Here is a 24,863-nt window from a genome sequence, read left to right on the forward strand (position 1 = left end):
AGAAAGCGTTCGAATCGTTTCGAAAAATTCAAGATGACCTCGCATGACCCCAAAACATCTTCACCCACCACCCTGGGTCTCCTCGATGCGACGCAACGTCTCCGAGGAACGATCGTCTCCGAATGTCTGTACATCGATTAGTTCATATACGAGTGTAAAAGAGAATTCCTCCCCCGAGCCGAACTGAGATGGACCGAGCACGTCGTTGAGAATGACTCGGACGCGAAACCCGCGCGGATGAAAGCGGACGCGAATAGCCGGTCGGCCAAACTTAGTGTGGGCGGGCAATATAGAAGATGAGGGGACGAGAGACGAGAGGAGGCCGCTAAATAAAGCCAAAGAGACGAGATGACTTGGTTGGCGGGTGTACATATAGTGAGCGCGGGCCGCGGTATAGTTTAAGGCCTCGGCCTCTCTTAGTTGGCGACGGTGTCTCTCGCGAGGAGGATCCGCCGCCGTACCGTATAACGGGTGCAATAATACACCGAAACCGAGTTCGACGGATCGGCCGACGTCCTCACGTCCTTACGAAAACGGTAAGTTCGTCCGCGGTGAAATCTGTCGTTCAATCGGGGACTCGCAGAAACACTCGCAAAAACGTCGCGACCCTGAGCTCCAAGACGAACGAAACGTTAGTCAATTTGTTAGAACGATAAAGGATACCTAAGAAATACGCACTCAAGGCGAAACGCGTAGAATGTGTTACGAGCGATTTTTTTGAGAATTATAAATCAACTTTAAATCCTCATATGACGGGTAGAGGTCCACCTTTGAATCCTTGGAGGGGGTAAGAGGAGGAAGAAGGCGGAGGAATTACGCTCTTTTGAGCGAATTATAAGCGTGTAATTTCTTGCGGTTTTGAATTGCAGATCAAGTTTGTCGTGTAAAGATACGTATTTAACGTCCGTTTTACTCGTTTATCCGTTAACAATGTAATATTGGATTTAGCCGGGAAAGGGGAAGAGGGGCACAAGCATGTACATGTCCTTAGCTCTATGCTCTTATAATATACGAGTTTATAAATACTCGCGTTTCCAGCGACGATGGCAAGCTCCTCAGAGAGAGACACCGTCGAAACGACAAATACGAACAAATCAACGACGAACGGAATTAACCCTTCCGTACTCGTGGAGGGTGCAAGAAAGCGACGACGATTAGAACCCTCGACGACGAACATAGAGATCCCTAAGAAGACGCAGCGACGCGACGGAACATGCAACTTCGATGTGTAAGGATATTAATAGCGATGAGACCTCGAGTGAAGTTTCGCGCATTACAATATAATACATTCCCCGTACTCGATTATTAGCCGTCTATTGGAAAATCGATCGTAATTTAGCCGAGAAAGTAACCGCAGATCTCCGCCGCGAGTAAAGCCGCGAAGCAAAATTAGGATTTCCTCGATGGTGCAGAATGAATCGGATCCTCTGTCTCGATCGAAAATTGCGCGACATATATTTATGAATAATAGTCGAGAGATAATATCTTAAGAGTGATCGATATTCCGGCATAAATTTGCAGCAATACGCGCCGCAAGGGAAAAGCCGAGCGCGCGGAGGACAGAAAGGTCTTGTCACTATGCAAGAGGAAGCAGGACCAGATCTCGCCGACAGACTCGCAGGACGCGAGAACAGCGCAGGTCGCCCAGGTCGCGGTAACTGGCGCAGGCATGGTCAGGGATAACACGGCCAGATTGCGGAAAACGATACAATGGCTCGAGGAGGGAATTGGAAAACTGCGCGAGAACTTAGCGAATGTGCGAACGGAGCTGCACGAGGAGCGAAGGGCGGCGAAAATTGCCAAGAGGGACTTCGATTTTGCCCTCAGGGAGGCCAGATTCGCTGAGGCCGCCAAGTATCAGCCGATTATAGACGAACTGAAGACCAGGTAGACGCATCTCGAAAATTACGAGTCATTTATCGAGACGAATCTCCGAAGCTCCGCGTCTGAGGTTGGTCGCGATAGCTATTATCTCTCGCGATGGTCTCTTTCCGATGAAGCTGTACGTCTTGATAGCAAAGTACAACAAAATATTGTCAGACATGAATCCTGAAAATTAGAGCAGAGTAATTGCACAAATTAACGTTGAAGGCAGTTTGAAAATGTTTCCTCTCTCCCGCTCTCTCTCTCTCTCCCGCTCTCTCTCCCGCTCTCTCTCTCTCTCTCTCTCTCTCTCTCTCTCTCTCTCTCTCTCTCTCTCTCTCTCTCTCTCTCTCTCTCTCTCTCTCTCTCTCTCTCTCCCGCTCTCTCTCTCTCTCTCTCTCTCTCTCTCTCTCTCTCTCTCCTCTCTCTCTCTCTCTCTCTCTCTCTCTCTCTCTCTCTCTCTCTCTCTCTTTTTCTCTCTCTGATCAAGTTGTCGTATTTAATCGTTGATATCTATATTTTCGTATGTAGGTCACCAAGTTCTCCATCGTATGACTTTTCATAACGACATACCAGAGATCCGAGATAATAGCTTGAAACTAGAATTAATTTCTCTTTAGACTCGCTCATTCCGCATCGCCGTCATCGCCACCGTCATCGTCGCCGTCGCCGTCGCCGTCGCCGTCGCCGTCACTGCCATTCAAACTGGATCCTGTGAAAAACGAGAATCACAGACGCGAACTATCGACTCTCAGAAAGCGCTTAGCTGAAGCTGAGAACACGATACGGAGACTCGAGTGTCAATCGGTGAAATCACGAGCGAATAAAACTCGCAATGCCGATGGTACTTCCCTGGGCGGCGAAGCGCGTCGCCTGCAAGCAGAAGTGCGAAGTCTTCGTGCCGAAAACGAAAAACTCGAAGAAAAATTGCGTGTAAGTCTGCACGTCCTAACACGGTTAAAAATCCCTTAACTTGCACTCGGGCGAAACACCTCTGCCGACGAGCAGAATGGGAATCGGACGAGAACTTGGCGACGAGAAACGACATCGCTTTGTGATATCGCTTCTGAAAATGTTCGTCTGAACGTTCGGTTGCGCTGAAATTTCCTACAGGTGTCTTTCTCTCCCAACCGAGTTTTCGTTTAGAAAATCCGAAACACACACGAAACGAGTTCTTCTCCCGTGCGGCAACGAACACGGAAGTACACGATGTTTACGACGTATCAGCTCTTGTTTATTCTGCTCCTCACTTATGGGAGATATTTTTGTATTTAGGTCGCTGTAGATGTGGAGAAGGCTCGTATCTCTGAGATACGAGTTCAACGGCAGACTTACGAAGCGGAGTTTTCCGCACTGCGAGAATCGCATCGCAGCGAAACTACAAAAATGGTGAGTGTAGTACAAATGCGTTATAGATATCGGCGGCGTGTCAATATATATTCATCAGAAAGCTCAATGGCTCAATGATAACGATTCCACGAGCGTGACATGGTCCGACACGAGATTAACGATCGTTGCGATGTAAATTCCGCTCCGGGAGTGACCGGATTCAAGACTTTCGCACAAGCGTGCAAAAATATCCTCCATCGCGAACGCGAGCACGAACATCGAGCACGAGACCCTTCGAAGGTGCTTATTAAAAAATCGTGCCCCGCGGAATCGACCTGCACTAACTAGAAAAGAGTCTGTCCAGGATGCAGCAAGCCGGCCTGCCGGGCCGCTCGGACAAAAGTTTTACCGACATGGCGAACGTGTTCGGCACAGCTTCGACGGGAAAGAATGTTCCCGCTGTATGATTATCCAAAATGGTCACGGTTTTCCCACGCTATTCTTGGGCTTTGGAATTTCTCTGTGATTTCGCGTCCGTTCCGAATTTCGCCAGGTATCTTCCCGCGCGAGTGGAAAATCGCGCGAGTGCCGTCGATGGAATTTAGCGGGTCGAATTATCCTTGGAAGACAGAATTGCGAACCCTTTGACGCACGAGTCCTTTCATATTTCTCTCGTCGCTTCGCAACTAAGTACTACTCTGCGAAGTTCTCCGTCGATCATCACGAGACGTCGATGCGTGTCGCTTTCGGATAGCCGCGGGAAGAAATCACTTCCGGCAGCTTCTTCGGCGAGCAAGCATCTCGTCCCATTATGCAACAGCTGAAAGTTGCTTCTGCGTAACTTTATTTTAGATACTTGATTTCACTCACATAAATTAGTCGTGTCGCTGATAATGCGCTCGACCCGCTGCGTGAACGATCCTCTCGGGTCCGACCCGATCATTTATTCCGAGCCGTCTCTAGTTTTTCTAGCCACTGTGACGACCTGGCCGCGTCGAGGACGCTATATTTAATCCAAGTTACTTATTCGCGTTTATCGGCCTAGCGTACGCGGGCTCGGAAAGTCTGCGAGAGAATAGTTTCCTGCTTCCTAACGTGCCACATCGCGGCCGAAAGCGCTCGCTGACGTCCAGCGCATTTGTCTACCGCATTGCCGAAGCGGATTAACACGACCACAGCCGCACCTTTGGCGGCCGGCCAAATGTCGAAAATCGTAAGAAGAAAGAGAAAGGCACCGAGTCGGTGCGTTACCGAGGGGTGCGACAAACAAAGTAGCGCGAGAAACGCGAATAGAAAGACACCAACTTCACTCTCATTCAAAAAGAAAGAAAAAAGAAAATAAAAAAAGAAAAAATACATCTCTCAGGTACAGATGAGATCGGGGAAAGTCATTTGTCCAAATTCGAAGTCTCAAATAATGTCGTGATGGTTCGCCCGGACAGCTTCGCGCTGTCGAATACTTTATAGAATTCTATAAATAATGACGCACGACGACGAGAACGCAGTCCTCGCGAGTATCGAAAAATTTGACCTCGTCGCGGGGAACGATTGTCACCGGTCCGGACTGTGTAGTCCGATTACGGTAATAGTTAATTTATTATCTACGGCCGCGTGTCTGATGATTCATCGTTCGTAGAAATCGCACGCGCGAATCTCGCGTAACCGAAACAAAATACTCCGTCCGCTTACGCACGTGTGAACGTTTGCGCGCGACGAGCGAAGCGGTTTATGACGACTTCGCATTTCTCTTACATCCCACCTGTACAGACAAGGTGAAGGCAAAAGGCTCCCGGCGCCTGACGAGCGTAACTGCGAGCCGGGACGAGCGAGACTTCTGGTGAGAGCCTCTCGAAAGAGCGGCCACGAAAGGGACCGATCACCGCGCGCGTACCCTCCCTCTTCATCATCATTCTATTCTTTGTCGCGATCTCTCGCCGGGCGCCGGTATTAATCTTTTACATTGCAACTTTCGCCACACGTGCGAGAGAGGAGTCCGCAGGCCGGGTACAAACGAGTTTTTTGCGGATTTTTGCAGATGGACGAACTGCGAGGCAAGGGCCGAGAGATCGAGGAGCTGTCGAAGCTCTTGAACGATCGGAAGCTGCCGCCGGTGGAACACGACACGGTGAGTGTGTGCATCACGCTCGACCTTCGTCCACTTCCTTCGTTTCCTCAAATAACGTTTCTTTTCTGTCTTTTTCTTCTCCTTCTCGCTCGATGTTATTCTCGTCGCCGAACTGAATATTTTACAAAGCGGACGTCCCATCCTTTTTATTCCGCATACGACGCAAATTTCAAACATAACGCGCACGATCGACAATCGCGCTCCTTCGCCTTTCACTGCGAGCTAAAGGAGGCATTTTCTTCTCATTTCTTCCTTCGTGCTTTCTTCGCTCTCAGATACGTCGTGTGAACGATCCAACGGTTCACCCTGAAGACCGTACCGGTGCCCGTGATTATCATATCGTGCGACTTCCGGTATAAGTTTACAGAGCGTCGAGTTCCGAGAAGTTTTTAGCGCGAGCGCTCGGCTCGATCCATGTTGAAATCAGCAATCAGCGAAACCAACCGAGGGAAGAAAACGGAGCCGTGTAAGGAAATCGCACAATTTTCTTCCTTTGCGTATTACAAGTTTCGTACAAGTAAGCCCGCGTGCTGCGGATAAAAAGACTTGGATACCGAACAAAGGGATACACACGCATGCACATACAGATGAGGGAGAGGAGCATTGCGTCATTGTTAAAGATGAAATTATGTAGGACCAGCGCCGCGCTACATAAAAGGTTAATGAACCATCGTGTGAAGCGACCCCGGAGTGTGCGTTACGACACCGAGCCGTTTAAGGTGCCTCAGATATTTGAACATGCTCCAAGAAACGCGCGCGCGCTCGCGGCGACACAACGCGGTTGCTACTTTTTAGACGGCGGTCTTTATTTTCATCGAGTAGCGTGTAACGATTCAAGGAAGCCATTACGAATGAGCGAGAAAGGCCCGATGAACACTCTTCGTTTATCTATTGACGTTTCGCTTTTAGTCGAAGGAGCTGCTCGGATATCGCGATATCAACGGGTCAACGTACGGAGGTGCCGCGCGTTGCGAGACATCCCGCGCGGACATGCATTGTGCATTATACGCGTCTTCGTCATTTCGAAGGAACTTAAAGGCCACGCGAGCGGGCGGGCGAGCGTGCGGTCGCCGTTAAAAGGTTGTAGTTGCCGGTCGCACAATATAATTGCCACCCATCAGAGTTGCCTTATCGTCGCTTAATCGAGCTAATGGCGGTGCACGATTCACGGTGAAGACCTAAGGAGACGCTCTTTCTTCGGCGCGTACTCCAGCCGCGGGGTTATGTGAACTCTTTCACTCAAAGAAGGGAATGAAAGAAGGTCTCGTTATATCTAGAGAGAACGCACCGCGTGTGTGTGTTTTTTCTTCAATATCAATTTATCGAATATCGGCCTCACTACTCACCTCGGAGTGGAAACAAATTAAATTGAAATTCAATTCGAATGAAGATTCGAATTAAAAATTCAAATCGCAATCAGATTACATTCAAATGAAATCCAGATTGGACGAGCGCCAGAATCCGAAAAGGTATAGGATAAATTCCGAGTTCAGAGAGGAGAGGAGCACCTCTCACAGGACAAGTGCGGCTTCAGACGGGAACGTGTTTTCTCAGGGAACTCGCCCCCCGAGTTCTCTGGTTACTCGCCGCGCGCTTCTTCGGCGCATCTGATTTTTAGTAAAGGAATAGGCGCTCTTGATGAAACTAATGGCTGCCCTCGGTTACGCCGAGGGGCTTATCAATTAGATCAAGAAAAGGATGCAACGGTTTAGTTTGAGAAACACCACAATTGCCATATTGCATGTCTCATTATGCTCCGCGAGTCTAACAATAAGTTCCTGCCGAAGCGGTAGTAAGGTGTAGGCACGTTCGTAATGTTCCGAATGGAATGGCGAAGGAATGGGGGCCCGCGTTCGCGGCTCCACAGGTAGTGTGGAAGGCTCCGCCGACCATCGAAGGTGCTGGCTTCTTCAGTCCGATCTAGACGCTGGTCGTGCGCACGCTGTTCTCCGCGCTCTGCGTGCTTGTCCGAGAGTGCGTGCGTGCGTGCGTGCGTGCGTGCGTGCTTGCGTGCGTGCTTGCGTGCGTGCGTGTGCTCGAGTGCGATATAAACGGTGAAAGAGTCGTGGGATCGTATCCTTCACGGACGTACCGGTGCTCGTCGATCTCTCTCTCTCTCTCTCTCTCTCTCTCTCTCTCTCTCTCTCTCTCTCTCTCTCTCTCTCTCCTCTCTCTCTCTCTCTCTCTCTCGCTCTCTTTCTCTCTCTCTCTCTCTAGTTCCTCTCGTGCTCTCGTGTATGCATTTTCAAGACCGACACGCATTTCATGGGTTTCGCATGGAACGAGGTAAACATAACAACCGGCTCAGTCTCTCTTCGTCGCGACTAGAAATAAAAATCATACTTACATGCATTTACTAACGAGGAAAAGTTCGCGAGTGTTACTCGCTGATCTTCACCGGGTTCGAAGTACGCCGTAGAGTTCAAAAGTTGAAACGACCCCTCGAAGCTAAGTCGGCATTGATAATTACTCCGGAGTTACAAAGTCTAATGGAAAAATGTCCCGCACAAAAGTGCGCCCCTGGCATCTAATGTATTTTATAATTGTGCGCTTAAGTGAAAAAAAATTGACATTCTTAACACACTCGCGCGCTCCTCGTCGTTATTATCTCGTTGCGGGTTTCCGAATTTTTACGAGAACGAAAATTACATACAATTTCACGCCACTTTCAAACGTGCGCAACGGTGCTGCTCGCTCAGGTGATTTTTCGGGAAATGAGCTGTAAACAGCTTATTGCTTGGCGCAAATGGCTAGTTGCGAGTGCCCGCGTCCACTCTCCCGCATGCGGCAGTTGAGAGATAAAATATTTTCACGCACCTACTCCAGTTTCTCCGGCGCCTTCTCTCGTCCCTGAGTAGATCGCAAATAGAACGTGGATTCGATTACGTTCCCAGGGAAATCGACGTAAGTTGCGTGTCGCCGACACACCGTGGGAACAATCTAGCAATGCTTAGTCCCGTCCTGTCGGCTCGGCCGAGGCAGAAAAATTGCATAAAACACGAACGCGTCGCGAATACGAATGGAACACAATGCTCCCGCCGTAATTGAGTTATCTCGCCGAGTCTTTTCGCGCCCAGCACGGGCGCGGGGAACGGATCCGGTTAACTACACAGACAAGTTAGCATATTCCTAATAATCCCGAGATAAGAACCAATTAACCGGAGAACAGGAGGAATTAGTTCTCAACTAATTGGCGGTTGCGGCGAATTATCGGATACACACCATCTCACTCATTGTTGCGGGCGTTTAGAAGCAAAAAAAAGAAAAGACCGATCAAGGTAAAGGAAAGGTGGATATACACACACGAGTAATAGCGTGATAAGAATAATAAAGGCTATTCTTGTCCTCATTTATGGACAGAGCTCTCTCACGGCTTTTACGTTGCAAGAATCGAACGCGTTCACCGGCGGATTCGAATCTCAAAGAGAGAGCCTATATAAATATATAAATATTAAAATCCTACGATTCTCCCTCCCCCCCCGCCCCTCACCCCGTCCCCTCGCCCCGAGACACTACACACGCTTTTCCCGCGAGTTTCCTGCGACAAGCCGCGTTAGGATCGAAATATTCGAGATTCGTCCACGACAGCCGGAACAACGGAGATCGGATATATGGGCCGTTATACGCGAAACTGATAAGCGACTGATAATCGAAACGCGCGTGTTCGAGCGTATCGCGAATCCTCGGTAAACTCATCCAAGCGTGTCCGCGCGCGCGCGCGGTACACACGTGGACACACACACACACACACGCGCGCGCGCGCGCAAGGCAAATGCCTGTGCGCGCTCCTCCGACGCGTATATAGGCACAAGTAGACGCGTAAGTATGCCTTAAGTACTTAACTATCTTCCATTGTCCTCCTTCGAGGCGGTGCGGCGCGGCGCGCAGGATGAATCTCAATGACTTGGCGACGCGTGTAAAAGAAGGCTGGCGAGAGAGAAAGGCAGAGAGGAGGCACGTCTGGGACTGCGAATGGAGCTGTGTGTTATTTCACCGGATATGCTTCCTCGATTCGTCTCGATTGCAAGTGGAACGGCCGCGTTCTCCCTTCGATTCTACTTCGCCTTGTAGAATAGGTGCGCGCCGCCGCTGCCGGGGCAGGCAAGTGCCTCTTCGACTGCCGCGGCCTATGCTTGCTTGCTGCTTGGCCTCGTCGTCGTCGTCGTCGTCGTCGTTCGTTTCGTCGTGAGCCACTTCTCGAAAGAAAGTTCCCAATCCCTGCAGCGACCGCAGACACATGAGCGGTTGTACGCACGTAGGCCGTGATACATTACACATTGGTGCACGCGAGAGAGCGGGTATTAGCGCGCGGTCGTGCAGAGCCGCGGCTCGATCCGAGCCCTCCACGAGAATCCCCGTGACAATTCCTCCAGCTCCACCGGCTGCCCACTCAATGACACCCTCGCTCGACCTCTGGTCGTCTCCAGCTCTGCGAGTCTGCGGAGGGACTGCAGGCGATCTCCTCCGCGAGTGAGCGAGGTCAAATCGACGATCGACGAACAGGACGTTCATTCATGCGCGTATCAGCGTCGACTCCGCCGCGCCGATAACGGAGATATCGTCAGGAGTAATCTGATTATTTCTCGCGAGCTTCCTGCACCTGTCACTTGGGATCTTTCTACACACGACCTGAATCTTGCATTTGTGCATGCCTCATCGTGCGAAGGTAGCCCATCTCTCTCTCTCTCTCTCTCTCTCTCTCTCTCTCTCTCTCTCTCTCTCTCTCTCTCTCTCTCTCTCTCTCTCTCTCTCTCTCTCTCTCTCTCTCTCTCTCTCTCTCTCTCTCTCTCTCTCTCTCTCTCCCCTCCCTCTCCCTCCATCTCCCTCCCTCTCCCTACCTCCCTCTCCCTCCCTCTCCCTACCTCCCTCTCCCTACCTCCCTCTCCCTCCCTCTCCCTCCCTCTCCCTCTCCCTCCCACCCTCTCACTCCCTCTCCCACACCCTCCCTCCCTCTCCCTCCCTCCGCCTCCCTCTCCCTCCCTCCGCCTCCCTCCGCCTCCCTCTGCCTCCCTCTCCCTCCATCCCTCCCCCTCCATCCCTCCCCCTCCCTCCCTCCCTCCCCCCTCCCCCTCACTCCCCTCCCCTCCCCTCTCCCCTCCCCCTCTCCCCCTCTCCCTATCTCTCCCTCCCCTCTCTCCCCTCTCCCCCCTCTCTCCCCTCTCTCCCTCTCTCCCCTCTCCTCCCTCTCTCCCCCTCTCTCTCCCTCTCTTTCCCTCTCTCTCTCTCTCTCCCTCTCTCTCCCTCTCTCTCCCTCTCTCCCTCTCTCCCTCTCTCCCCCTCTCCATCTCTCCCTCTCTCCCTCTCTCCCTCTCTCCCTCTCTCTCTCTCTCTCTCTCTCTCTCTCTCTCTCTCTCTCTCTCTCGTAGAAGCAAAAATGTCAGTCGACGTTCAGAAGAAAATAGGAGGAGGGGCGAAGGAGGGGGGGATCAAATTTTCTGCCGTCACCAATTATTGTTTGGTTGAATATTTTTGTTCACGCGAGCTTTCACGCCGATGAAAACTCTCAGATGCGCGATGTCTCTCTGCCTCCCGCGACATCGCGAATTCCGCGTGATCGAATCGAATAACTCAATACGGCCGCGCCTCGTCGTGAGGAAAGGAATCCCCGGCATAAGGGATGATCACTTGAATCCAAGTTCGCGGTCAAGCCGCACTCTCGGTGTCTCGTGCGTCACATGGGTATCCTTAGAATAGGTACAAAACGACGCAGCTTGCGCGGCTTGGGAAAGAGTGTATTTACGTAGTCTCACGCCTATGCGGTAGTGTGTAATTCCAATCCGTCATCGCGGTTGTGTTATTAATAATACCTGAACGGTGACGCATACCATCTTATAATTAACGGCTTCCTTTCTTAGCGTAGGAAACAACGGGCGTGCATACACATAGGAATGTCGATGCGTGCCACCCACGACACACGGCGCGTGTTGTCCTTCGGCTAATGCGAGCATTTCGGTTCGACAAGTGGGTCAGCAGGAGCGTAATTAGAGTCGACAATGAGAGCGAGAATCGCGTTTCAAGGCGAGAATACAACCACGCGGCCGGAATGCTGCAGTCCGAGCTGTCGCACGCGTGGACGAGACGCTTATCGCGAAATTAGACATTCGTTTCTTGTTGTTCCAATCGCGCGCGCGCCAAGAGGCACTTTTATCTTCGGTGGCTCGGCAAACTGTAAATCGTCGATCGCGACCGCCACGAGGAGGAAGAGGAACCGATCGCGCGTGCTCCGCGAGGAAGTCGGTCTGATCGTGAACGGCGTTCAGGAAATACGCGAGAGCCATTCGAGAAATGCGTGGACGCGTTACGAGCTCGTTGTAGGTGATGGCAGGAGACGATCGGTGAAAGTGAGCACGGGACGGAATGGGCCGGGACTCGTCGGGTCGAGATATCGCTCGCGGGGACTCTGAGGGAAACGTAATCCCTCGGGTATGATCTGTTTACACAGTGATTCGATTCTACCAGGTAGACAGCGCTCGTCGCGTCGCGTCGCGTCGCGTCGCATCGCGCGCGTCGACGTGTACGCTAAACGAAGCTGAGATTCGCGTAGTTTCGTAATAACGCTCGCGTAAATAAATTTTCGCGTGCCGTAACGATTAACATTATTTTTGCTGTCCGCCAAACGACAGAAAGAAATATCGCAATAGTGTTTACCGTGTTTCACGGTACCGCCCGCTGGAAACACTCACGTTACAGCGGTAATCACTTTTCCGCTCGACAGCCTGATTAGTATGCGGCGAAATACTTGTTTTCTCTTCGTTTCTCTTTCTACATGAGTAACGTGCTCACCTTATATTGATAACTCAATGAGCGCTCTGTGATAGATCTTGATTTCTTCTCTCCTGGCGTTTTGCGCGCTGTACTGGTTCAGTCGAAAGATCAGCTTCGACTTTCTGCTTCAGGCTGACCCGATTAATTCGATACAAGAGGAAGAAACGCGAAAATGTACTTCAGAGAGAATTCAACTCTGCAACGTGGAGAGCTCGCAAATTGTAATAAAATGTAACACATCGTGGGCGGCCGCTCGGTTTTTTTGTGCGCGAAGACAGATTGGGGGGGTTTTTTCGCATCCGAATAGATGGTGGATGGATTTCTAAATACACGTATAAACTACAAAATGTACCAATAATGCAGCGCAGTCGAAGCGATTCTGCTTGTGCGAAAGTAGATCGAAAATGTAGGATAAATTCTTCTCGCACGATCCGATTTCCCGATATTCAAACATTGCGAGACATTTTCGGAACCAACCTAATTATTCCTCGCCTCATTCACGGCATTCCTATTCACCGGCGAATTTGAATATCCGCGCACGACCTGAATCTCACATAGCGCAGCTCAAAGCCCAGCCTCTTCCTTGAGGACTGAAAATTCCAATCGACGTTTGAACGAAAATACACAATCAGAAATTGCATCATCACTCAACTAGGAAATCAAATTGCCCGACAATATTCCTTCCCGACGGAACTCACCCCCGCCATTACCGCGCCGCAATTACGATCGAATTTTCCGACTCGCTCGTCGTCACGGTCGTTAAATATTTCGAGCGCATATCCGCGATTCTGGCCGAATATATCACACGTCGAATAAATGTAGGGAAAAAAGAGAAGAAGACGAGAGAGTCGGGACGAAATGAGACAAGCGGAGACGAGCGGTGAAGTACGGATAACGGTAACGCGCAACGCGCGCAACGCGCTCATTTCACCTGTCCCGATATGTCTTATATCGGATATCCAAGTCGCGCGCCGGTCCAATCGAAAGAGAGGAGAAACTCCGCGGCGTGTAACGAGCGCACGTGCTCGTCCAGCGATTTACATATACGGCGTAAAGTGCACCTCTCGCGCGCTCACGCGCTCGCTCGGCCGCGCAAGGTGCAGCTGAGCCGCGCGGCTCTCTTCTTGGCTCACGTCCGCCGCGCGCGTGTATGTGTACACGCACGTCGCAGAGGAGGAAGGAAGCTAAGAGGCGAGGCGAGAGAAGAAGGAAAAGGCTGCTGTAGCTGTATGTCAGGGGGCCAAGCTAACGGTCCATCCAGACACTCTCGGGATTCCGTATAAACCCAATCGTTGCAGCGGCGGACGCGCCGCGCGCGCGTCTGCTTTTCTCCCCTTCTCTCTCTCTCTCTCTCTCTCTCTCTCTCTCTCTCTCTCTCTCTCTCTCTCTCTCTCTTTCTCTCTTTCTCTCCCCCCCTCTCTCTCTCTCCTCTCCTTCCCGCTCTCGTCGCTCCTCTCCGTCGCACCGGCTTTCCGACTCGTTCCACACACATCGCGCCAGATCGTGATTCGTTGTTCACCTAGCCGATCGCCGAATTGCCGAAATAATCGCCGTTAGATTCGCGTGGACCTATCGGCGATCTATCGAGATGCGCGACTAGGTGTTTTTCTGACAACTATGTCCTACGCAGATTTTGTTTTACGTTCTCGCTTGATTCTTTTTCTTCTTCCTTTTCTTTCCTTTCTGTTCAAGGATCATCGCGATCGTCGCGATTGTATCAGCAGGAAATCCTGCACGCGTTCTCTCGAATCGCGCGTCCTGATTTTCACGCGCAAGCGTTTCCCTGTCTTTCGTCATAAATTTTGCGTGTCACTTGGCGGTGGTGTGAAACTTTTCTCGAAACCTTTCACGCGGGCGTATTTTCGCGATACGTCACGAAGAGAGCTCCGTCGGCATCCTGCGTGAATACGGCATAAGTATTGCGCGCAAAGTGCCATCGCGCGAGAACGTTATCTGCCTCGATGAAGTGAAATCGGTCATGAGTCTTCGACGCGGCCGGCAACGTTTTCAAAACGAAGCGTTCTCTTTCGCGGTTACTCCTAGCACTTTCGAGTCGCTGCGCGAGAGCTAGGCGTTCACCTCGCCTCGCGAGATAATGCGCCTGGACATACGGAAGCGCAAATACACACGCCGTTGTCAAAAGATCTCGCACGCCGATCACTTTCACGCCAGTCGAACCTGCCGACCATTACATCCGTTCGAACCGCTCGCTCGGCAGAACGTGACGTTCGCTAGATTTTTATCCTTCCTTTTCGCACCTCGCCGTCGCTGACAAGCGTGTGCGGTTCAATTCAGCAGAAGAACGCGAGTGGAAGAAGGAAGAGCCGCGCTATCTCCAAGTGCGATTGCTCGCACTTTCCCTGTGCATCTAACTGCCGTTCAGTCGGGCGACCACAAGCTTTTCCTTCGTCAAAAGTTGCCTCGGATGTGCCACTTTCCGCCGCGCGACACCGTTTTATCCCTCATTCCCCCTCTTCCCTGTCCCCCGCCCCCCGCCGCGCCGGGCTCCGACGGGTTTTTCTTTTAATCCGAATTTCATTCTTGCGTTCTCGCGCAAAAAAGGCCGACCATCCGCGCCAAATTTTTCCGCGCCGAGAAAAAATCAGAGATACATTGCGCTTTACGATCGTTGATGAGCGGAATAGCGGTGGTCGCGTTGGTGGCCCGTTAAGGATTAATCGATTCGTCATTTCGCTGTTGCTGTAGATGTGGAAGTTACGGGAGAACGAGAGGAACCAACCGATACGCTCGTCGTCACGTATAAAGAGGAAGATCCTCGCAGACGATGTTCATACGGTACGTACTTACCCGTTGCCCAGCGTTACGAGCGGTCTTGCTTTTGCGATTGGCGCGCTGCGCTGATGACGTCTCCAAGAGACGCCCTCGACCGGCTCTGCCAAGATTTCCACACGCTTTGATACCGTTCTAATGAAAAATTCAAACAAATGTCGTTCCTTATGTAATAAGGAGGAACACACGCGCACACATACACACACACATACGTACATTGTCGCGAGATAAAGACGTACAACGAAGAAGGCCAAGATTAAGTATCGTTTTTAAGGTGGGGTCATGTGTCCGCGAAGTAGAATCCGGTAGAGCCATGAACGAAATCGAGGTCGAGCGGCTCCGTGAACTCGCGCTTGAGCAGCAGGAAATCATCGAGATACTTAGACAGGCGGTTAAGGTAATGAACTTTTCCTCGGATGGAACAGGCGCGAGTTGGGAAATCGGGAAAGCACGCTTTCGGTTTCTCGCCGATCATGCGGCTGAATATTCTTCCAACGCGAGTTCGCTGCAGGTGAAATCGCGCTCGGTGCGCGATGTCCTTGTTGCAGTATTCAGTTAGCAGTTTTCAATGTAACACCACAGCTACGTCTTACTCCTGGTCTACATTCGGTGATTTGAGTCTTAGTCCTTGTTTTAAGTTTTAACGTTGCTTCAAGTTTTAAGTCTTAATAAATACTTTTAAGACAAGCCCTTCTATAATATGTTTTAAGCCATAACAAATAGGGGTTATATTTCGTAGTGACAATTGTCGGTGCTACAGTCGGTGTCGGTGCTACAGAAGATAAAAAAATGTTTGTCATTCTTTGCATATAAACACGAATTTATTTGCATAATAGAAATTAAAAGTTCATCGTCAGTTTCAATATTTTGTTCTTCGTCAATGTTTGACATCGTAACCACGTTCAGATATTTACTATTAATAATAAACTAATAAATAAAACTAATAAATTAATAATAAACTGAAAATTTATTGTATATGTTTATAAATATATATATAATAAACTATAAGTTACCTGTATCGCGAAGTAATTTTAAAATGTCCACTTACTTCTTTTATTGGCTGACAGAAATTATATTGCTCTTAGCCTCAAGCCCTACGTCTTAAAAGATAGGAGTTGGCCAACTCGCTTAAAGCTTAGGGATTGAGGCTTACAAATAAACCTTGGGGAACGTCAGACGCCGATTTGTTTCCAATTTTTTATAGTTATTTTTAATGTCAAAATATAAAGAAATCTGTTATCATTTTCAGCTTAAATTAATTTTTTCAATTTTTTCGAAATTTCTAAAGTTTTGCACAAGTACACTATTTTATACATATTTAAAATAGTATTTCTTAAAAATATATATATATCTGATTTGTTGAAACTTGCACACACATGTCGCCCATTATAAATCAAACCATTTTGTCAAATTCAAAATGGCAGAATTAATATGGCTGACGTCATTGTTGAAAAAGTGTTCAGTTTTACGCTACATTCGACGTTGGGTAATCTTTCGGCTCATTATCCAGCAAGCTCGTTTTAACGTCAAAATCTGATAAAAAATGAACAAGAAATGAACAAAAAAAAGAACAAGAAGAAAAACATTTTTTCAGAAGATTAATATGTATAAAATAGTGCACTTGTGTAAAACTTCAAAAATTTCGAAAAAATTAAAAAATTAATTTAAGTTAAAAATAATAACAGATTTCTTCATATTTTGACATAAAAAATAACTATAAATAATTGGAAACAAATCAGCGTCTGACGTTTCCCGAGGTTTACTTGTTAGAGCAGCGCGAGAAACGCTTTAAAACGGAGGTACGTCACGGTTTACAGCTTAAAACATAGAGCTTAAGGCTTAAATCACTGAATGTAGACCAGGGGTTAGAGTTTAGCGTCTTTACCGTAACATCAGCTCGCACCCGTTCTGCAAAGTAGACGGCGCGGCCGGCGGCCGAAACGAAATTTAGAAAACGTTAAAGCCGATGCTTTCCTTTTGCATAAGGAGAGAGAAAGAAAGTTGGAGCAACTGTCGAACAAGAGGAAAAAGGAGGAGTATTACAAACAGTGGCTCGAGCTGGAGCCGGTGGTCGAGGTAGACGACGAGGAGGACCACGAGGAGAATGACAGCGCTTTATCGAGCGCCCCGTCTTCGATGTCGCCCCAGCCGGGTGGCTGCGGCCAGTGGCAGGGTAATGGTGTCACTAGAGAAGCGTACGAGGCCGTCCTCGTGGAGATTGAAGATTTACAATCGAAGCTCCTCAAAGAGCAATGGGAGCTGTCGCGCGCCAAGATACAAGTTTGCGACCTAGAGAAGGCACTCCTGCAGGAGGTAGTGTTGCGTCTTCTTCAAGAGTTCCCATTAGAGAGAGTCATTATCTTGAATTCTAAGGCCTCGCGAAAACGAAGGACGTTTATCCTGGACGTTTGTCCAGGATAAATGATACTCTGATGAAAATTCGAGCTCGAGGAGAATATTCTCCTCTGTCTTATTATTCAAGATAATTGACGTAGATGTGAAGGGTCCCAGAGTCCTCAAGGAGCGTCGGGTAAGCAAGATCCGTGTTGTACCCAACAGAAATGCGCCGATCGTGACAAGGAGCTGAGCGAACTGCGGGACAAGCTCCGGACCGTGGAGGAGCGGGAGGCGGCGCTTCTGGTGGAGCTTTCGGAAATACGGGAGCAAAATGAACTTCTGGAGTTCCGGCTGCTGGAACTGGAGGAGTCGCCCGCGCGCAGGGACAGCCCGGACCACGCGATAGACAGCGGTGTCGTCTCTCCGGAACCTGCTCACGCGAACAAAGTGAGCCTTCCTGATATTTTAGAGCATTTATATTTTAAATTTAATTCCATGTATTATTTTTATTTGTTTTAAATATTACGGGAGTTTTCTATTTTAAATTTCGCGGATAAACTGGCACAACACAGACTCGAATCCGGGATTCTCGAGGTTGCAAGTCTGACGCGCTACGACACTACTGTGAAAAGTTTCAGCGAGAAATTAGAAAAAGTATGCAAGTAATAGAACCAGGACCTCAAAAACCAAGTGATTTGATGTCAATTTTAAAGAAAAAGATGTTTCTTTTTGAGTCAGTTGGGAAAAGAGGATACCACTTTGAATTAGCGTACCAATATTTAATGTCAATACCTCCAACAAGCGTAGAATCTGCACGAGCGTTTTCAGCAGCTGGGTATATTGGAACTAACAAGGGGAGGACGCATCAACCGGGAAACGGTTTGGAACGAAACTTACGGAGTTAATAGTACTTGACTACTAATAACTCATGATTATAGCATACGACGCAATACCTCTTTGTTTTCGAGAAAAACGGTCTAAAGAAAAGAGCCAACAAAGTGTACGAGTTAGTAAGAAGGGTATTCAACGAAGCGGCGTAGCGCAGCAGCGAAAGTAACGGACTACCGAACTGACGGCTGAGGTTCGATCTCTGCTATAGGGGTTCTTTTTTTATTCTGTAAGCATAAAAATGAAACAGAAAACATTAATAAATAATAAAACTGCGTTTCTTAAATATATTAGTGTTTGTTAAATATATTATTAATGATTTAAATTGCAAAAAAACTGTAAATCTTATCTATAAAATATATAGTGTATGAGAAAATTTTTATATAATAATTGCAATGGAAATAGGAGTAAAAATATATGTATTATATTTTTGCTGGAGGATTTTTCGATAATAATTTATTACTCTCATAAATAGAATTCGTATATACGAGAGCATTAGTAAATTCATCTTTAAAATCTTCATTTTCAAAAGATTTTTCTTCTAGCGATTCTACATCAACTATTTTGCTTGTTAAAGGATTCTCTGACATTGTTATGATATATGTAATTTAAATATGATCACCGAACTGCTCTGTATCACTAGTAAACGCACACTGCTGTTTGCTTTACTGACGACTGTTCCAATGCTCGAATCATTTCGTCATTCTTAACCATCGTTTAGAATGACACAAAGGAAGTTTTTGGAGGGAGATTGCCAGAAGAGATAAAGACACAACACAACTTCAACACAACACAACTTCAACACAACACGACTTCAACACAACATAGAGAGTTGTAACAGAAACAAATATTTTATATATACGATATAAGATTACGAAAAATTATTTCATATTAGTTTAACCCTTTGCGGTTGACTAATTTCGAAGAGATCGATAAACATGGATATCTGTAAGTTGATCTAAACATTTGAATCTAGCATCGGGAGGATAGTTTTCTTTCATTCATCGCTAGCCTCGTTTGCCGTGCCTCACGTCAGACGATCATGAATGCCAGCCTGGCGGTACCGACTTCTACGACGACTTGCGAATGCCGCCACTGTGGCGGCATCGACCGCAAAGGGTTAATAGCATATATTTCATAACAATATTTTTATTCTTATTTCCATTGCAATTATTATATAAAAATTTTCTCATACACTATATATTTTATAGATAAGTTTTACGGTTCTTTTGCAATTTAAATCATTAATAATATATTTAAGAAACGCAATTTTATTATTTATTAATGTTTTCTGTTTCATTTTTATGCTTACAGAATAAAAAAAACCATATAGCAGGGATCGAACCTCAGCCGTCAGCTCGGTAGTCCGTTACCTTCGCTGCAGCTGGATTCTGTAACTCGTTATTGGAGTTAACGACACTTTCGTTATCGTTGCGCAGCTTTTGTATACCGTAGAAAGACTGTGCAACGATAACGAAAGTGTCGTTAAATCCAATAACGAGTTATAGAATCCAGCTGCTGCTGCGCTACGCCGCTTCGTTGAATACCCTTCTTACTAACTCGTACACTTTGTTGGCTCTTTTCTTTAGACCGTTTTTTCTCGAAAACAAAGAGATATTGCGTCGTATGCTATTACCATGAGTTATTAGTAGTCAAGTACTATTAACTCCGTAAGTTTCGTTCCAAACCGTTTCCCGGTCAATGCGTCCTCCCCTTGTAAGATCAGAAGTCAACTTGGAGATATCACATTAGATGCATTATTATTTCTGAGATCGTTTTTTCAAAATAAAAAGAAGGAATGAAAGTTATTTTTATTTTCATTTTTATTTTGAATTCTTTTTATTTTAATATTTTTAACAATCGCTTTTGTTTCAGATATTTCTTAACAAAATTTATGTTTTATTATTTTTAAAGTCGCTTTTTCAAATGTGAAAAAGAAAAAATAATAATTTTTATTTTTATTACAAAAACTTTAATTTCTAATTTTAACAGTTTTTGTGCAATCATTAATGTAAGTTGCTTTCATTTTTACTGAAATTTTATTTTTTGTTTGTCATAATGTTCATAAAAGTCTATGAACGTTCTATAAATAAAATAATTCTATTATTTGTAAATATTCCTTGTTTCTTTCTTTAAACATATATATAGTTCCGGGATCCTGGGATGGAATCCAAAAAATCCCGAAATCCCGGGATCCTAAATTGTATCTGGGATTGGAAACTCTAGTCTCATGTCTATTCTCGCTTCATTTCCATCTTGTGTGTGTTGTTCCCGTTTTGACTTTCCTGTCCGTTGAACATGACGATATTTCAGGATCACTTGAACAAGCAGAGAAGCCGCGCGGTGGCGACGGTGATACCGTACACGAACAACGCTACGGTGATGAGCCCGGCAAAGTCAGCGTCGCCCGTGCTGCCGCGCAAACCGCCGCTCACCCTGCAGGAGAGCGGCATCTTCGAGGAGTACGAGGATGAGGAGGAGGCCGAGGTCGAGTTCGCCAGCCGCGGCACTCAGACCCAGGCGCCGTCCGGCGAGCTCCTGCAGGAGGTGCAGCGTCTCCAGGAACTGAGAGCTTGGATCCAAGAGCGGGCGGCTAAGAACACCACGCCGGTCTTCCACCCGATCGACTCGTCCAAGATTTGCCTGGACATGTCGACGATGGACTCGATCGTCCAGATGACCGCTTACCAGGAGCGCGTCCGCGATCTCGAGGAGAGGCTACAGGCGCACGAGGAGGCCGAGAAGAGCCGCGAGCAGGAGAAGCGGCTGTCGAAGCAGCGGGAGGAGGAGTTCCTGGATGAGAACTATAGACTCACCGAGAGAATATACTGGCTGGAGAACGAGCTGCGGAACGTCAGGTCCAGCCTTGACGAGATCAGCGTTGGCGGAGGCAGAGGCGAGGTAATCGTCATGAAACAAAGCAAACTCATGGAGGACAGTAAGGACGAGGCTTTAGAAGACACCAGGAACTCGGAGAAGGCTGCGAGCTGCACGCATGCTGCTCAAACCGTGGAGATGTGCGCGGATAACGCGATCGCGGAGTGTTCTCGGTGCCAACACCGGGTTGCTGATGCGGAAGACGCTAATGGGCGCGTCAGTTCGTCGATGGAATGTAACGTCACGGTGCGTAGCAACAATTCCATGGACCTATGTAACCTTTTGCCGTCGTTTCGTGGCCAATGACTGAGGCCAATGAGCGGAGTCGATTTCTCTCTCTATTCATCTTTGTACAAGGTACTCTTTTGTATCCCCTGCAGTTGGTATCCTTGGAGGAAAAGAAGAAGGAAGACGAGGTGGGACCTGGCGAGTCCGTGGAACCGGTCGTTACCGACTTTGCCGAAAGCGACTCGGAAAAGAAGGTTAGACAAAGGCGGATTAAGAGTAATGAACGCAAGATACGCTCCGCGAGAACAGCGAGAACGGCGAGCGTCAGGTTCACCCGTGACGTCTCTTTCGGACGAGGAAGTTACCCGTTGGTCCTGTATCAGGAAATTTGCGTCTAGCTTCTCGACGGTCGCCAGGTCGAATCGTTTTCCAACCTGGACTCTAGTAAGAAGGGGAAGAAACGAAAACGGACATTTAGGGGGATTCGGTTGCAACACCGCCTTAACAAACATCGTCGCCGTAATACCGTTTTACCGTCACGCAGAGGCAAATTTTCGGTGCTCACGTAAAAAAAGCGAAAGCTGCTGTATGTCTGTCTGTCTGTCTGTCAGTCTGTCAGTCTGTCAGTCTGTCAGTCTGTCAGTCTGTCAGTCTGTCAGTCTGTCTGTCTGTCTGTCTGTCTGTCTGTCTGTCTCTCTGTCTGTCTGTCTGTCTGTCTGTCTGTCTGTCTGTCCAAGTTGATATGTAGTAATTTCGAGGAGAAGCTGGGAATCACTTCGTGAGATAGAGGATTGCGCGGAATAAAGAGTGTGTTCTCCGGAGAGCGACGGCTTCCAGAAAATAACGGCGAACAGAAGAAGACCGAGGTCGCGGAGAAGAAGGCGCGGATGGTGATGAGGAGGTGAGGAGGAGAAGGAGAAGGAAAGCTAACCGACCACGTATCTACCTAGTGTCTTTGAGCGTATGTATACGGGACGGACGACCGACGAGTTTCTTCTATCCCATTCGGCTCGAAGACCGCCTCTCGAGGAGCCTCCTCCGCGAGTGTTTGCGTCTCTTCATTAGAGAATATCTCTACCGAGACATTCGAGATACTCCTATCTGGACTGTAGTAGCACTTTATTGGAGCACACACTTCTACGCCCGCGGCGTAGTAATCCACGGCATCACATTACGCGTTACGCACTTAATGCCATTTGGGTGATGGTGATAATCCGGGTTCGGAGGCGGGTCCGTCTTCCCCGCGGACCGCTTCCTAACCCTGATAATGACGCTTCTCTTCTCCTATTTTCTTCATCTGTCTCACACGCAAAATTGTCCGCTACAGCACGGATACATCCCCCCGGTCGGAGTAGCATTAACAGCGGGCGTTATTTCCGTTTGAAACGAAAGAAAAAAGAAAAAAAAGAGAAAAAGAGAAAAAAGGAACAACATCGCTTTGCTCTCACTCGAGGAATCTCCAATAGCGAAAGGGTTAAGAACGTGACGCGACTACTATCGTATCGTTTTGCCTCGCGATGTTGTCCGGTCTTCATTGTGTGCATATGTTCTTTGCCGCAGGTGATCTACTTTCGCTGGAGGTGAAGGCGAGAAAGTTCATCGTCTCTCGTCGTCGCAGACTTCGTCCATCCACCCACAAGTTCCATGGAAGGGTCGATGAACCCGCGGCACGTACGAGGTAACGTTACTAAATATTTCCATTAATATTAATAAGCAGCAAGCCGCCGTAATCGACTTCCTTCACGCCAGGAGTAATCCTCGCGAGATGGAATACCGTGGGAGCGAGGTGATTCAGCCGCAACACAATGCTTGTTCCCGATAATCGACTGCTTATCATATTCGCTACTAATGGACAATTAGCCGAAGACAGATTAGCGACGAAGGAGAAGAGAAATGAACGGCTTTTAGCCAGACAGTTTTTTTTCTGACAGCGCTTCATCTGTTCTTTTCGGCCCTGTCATAAATCAGTTCAAGTTCTCTCGGCATGTCAGTCACCGTCGTTCGTCTTTCCTTGTTCCAGGACAATACGGCTGGCGCTGCTTGGCGTGCCCAAGTGACGATCAGAAATGGTACGTCCTACGAATAAAACGAGGGCGCCTGCGGATCGAGGAGTGCCACCCCGAACTAGTGAACCCCGGTTGATGTGTTTCACCTCTCTAACAAGGAAACGTAACACGCGAGTGTCCCTCGCCGATTCTAATTTTCATCATCGTCGTAACGGTAGCACGTGACCTTCCGAAATCTTCGCGATCCTGGAGATCTCCAAGCGCGCGAGAAACCACAGGACTCGAAAGACACAAGTCTTACTCTCACAACGTCGCTCCACTACGTCGGTGCGTATCGTTAGAATCGGCGAAGGACAGCCGCGCGAAGCGCTCCTTGCAAGTCGCGACCAATTTTTGCGTACAAGCTGTGAAATCGAGTGCCAAATAAGCCGTAGATTAAACATCCTTCCCGCACACGCGAGTGTAAAACTAAAGCGTTATTATGCAAGCATTGTCCTTTCTCACTCATCATTCGGCGAATTATTTGTGATAAAGCGGCCGTAGGAGCGAGCGAGTTCGAAGCGCTAAGCGGACACGTCCTTGCGTCGCGCGCGATGTGTCGGATCTCTCCGCGCGCGTCTACGTGTGTCTGTGGGATCTTTCTGCCGTGTTAAAATTTAAATACGCATCCGGATGCAATTTGAATTTCAAATGGCAAGCGGAACAGGTCGCTTGAGCGCGGACGAATTTGGAAGGATACGCCGTCGTACGTTTCAAATCGTCGCGACGTTCGACGACGTGCATCGTGCGACCGACAACGACGTGTCCGTGTAGTCTCACTCGTAAATCGGAATCGGAGATGTCACGCTGTATCTTTCACGAACGAGCAAAATTCCGCTGTACTTCCGCTGTCACTTCATGACACCGCGCGGAGAAGAAGAATTCGAAGGAATTAACGTGTGCGACAAGGCGAGTCGCGAACGCTAGCCGTGAAACGGTTTGCTCGTTGCAGTAGACTTTCCTTCAGGTACTTTTCAGATCCCTCGCACACACGTCGATTGGACGTAAGATTGACGACAGAATAGTATACACCGAATCGAGGAAATCGAATCGCGAACCGACGAACCAAATTGTAGAATAATCCTGCGAATCCCTCGAGGGGAGAGAACAGCTCCCTTCGAGAAACGAAACGGAACGGGCTGAACTGAAAGGTGGCTCTGGCGTGTCTTTACCTTTCTCGAAACATGCGTGTGCGTGTGCGCTTTCGCATTTAACGTTTCATTATGTATACGATTTAAATTTTAGTATATATGTAATATAAGAAATGCGTCTCTAGTCTTATCGTTTATTCGACACCGTGAAGAACACAATGTGAGAGTGCGTTCGCGTGTACTTTGATCTTGTATGACGGTAGAGTTAGTGTTCTTATACACAGTTCGCTTAGAGATGGAGTGTATATTTCAAATATATATTCTCAAGTGCTTGTTGTATTTATACTGTATAGAAGTTTTCCAGGCGCAAACGATTCAGTAGTGCCTTCACTGCAAACCCGAGTGTGTTATTTTGACGCGTGTTAAGCTGAAGCTTCCTTTACGCTTATTTTGTCATCTGAAATCACGTCGTTTAACGCGTTTAAACGCGTTAAGTGATATCGAAATGCATCAAATGACGTGATT

The 24,863-nt window shown here is 48.1% G+C and overlaps 1 protein-coding gene across 4 annotated transcripts; it reads left to right on the forward strand.

Moving 5' to 3' along the window:
• The first annotated feature begins 373 nt into the window (after positions 1-373).
• On the forward strand, positions 374-24,677 carry LOC105190505 (janus kinase and microtubule-interacting protein 3). 4 transcript variants are annotated; one of them, XM_025299541.1, is made up of 15 exons: positions 374-536; positions 1,039-1,228; positions 1,522-1,887; positions 2,484-2,796; positions 3,139-3,252; positions 5,228-5,317; positions 14,789-14,878; positions 15,147-15,269; positions 16,859-17,185; positions 17,432-17,656; positions 20,411-21,220; positions 21,355-21,456; positions 21,951-22,163; positions 22,763-22,880; positions 23,223-24,677. In XM_025299541.1, exons 2-13 carry the CDS (start codon positions 1,044-1,046, stop codon positions 21,951-21,953), a joined length of 2,748 nt encoding a protein of 915 aa, XP_025155326.1. In that variant the 5' UTR covers positions 374-536; positions 1,039-1,043; the 3' UTR covers positions 21,954-22,163; positions 22,763-22,880; positions 23,223-24,677. The 4 variants fall into 4 exon arrangements, with proteins under 4 accessions (XP_025155326.1, XP_025155323.1, XP_025155324.1 ...); XM_025299538.1 differs by having other exon boundaries at positions 21,355-22,163; XM_025299539.1 differs by having other exon boundaries at positions 21,355-22,103.
• Positions 24,678-24,863: the final 186 nt, after the last annotated feature.

Source organism: Harpegnathos saltator, unplaced genomic scaffold, assembly GCF_003227715.2.
Source record: "Harpegnathos saltator strain DR-91 unplaced genomic scaffold, Hsal_v8.6 scaffold283, whole genome shotgun sequence".
Taxonomy (NCBI): domain Eukaryota; kingdom Metazoa; phylum Arthropoda; class Insecta; order Hymenoptera; family Formicidae; genus Harpegnathos; species Harpegnathos saltator.

What these genes read in the sequence shown, in the direction of transcription:
- LOC105190505 (XM_025299538.1), top strand. Translation starts at nt 1,044, where the DNA reads ATGGCAAGCTCCTCAGAGAGAGACACCGTCGAAACGACAAATACGAAC. An exon ending in GGAACATGCAACTTCGATGT is followed by an intron (nt 1,229 to 1,521) that starts GTAAGGATATTA and finishes ATAAATTTGCAG; the next exon opens with CAATACGCGCCGCAAGGGAA. An exon ending in GCAGCGAAACTACAAAAATG is followed by an intron (nt 3,253 to 5,227) that starts GTGAGTGTAGTA and finishes GGATTTTTGCAG; the next exon opens with ATGGACGAACTGCGAGGCAA.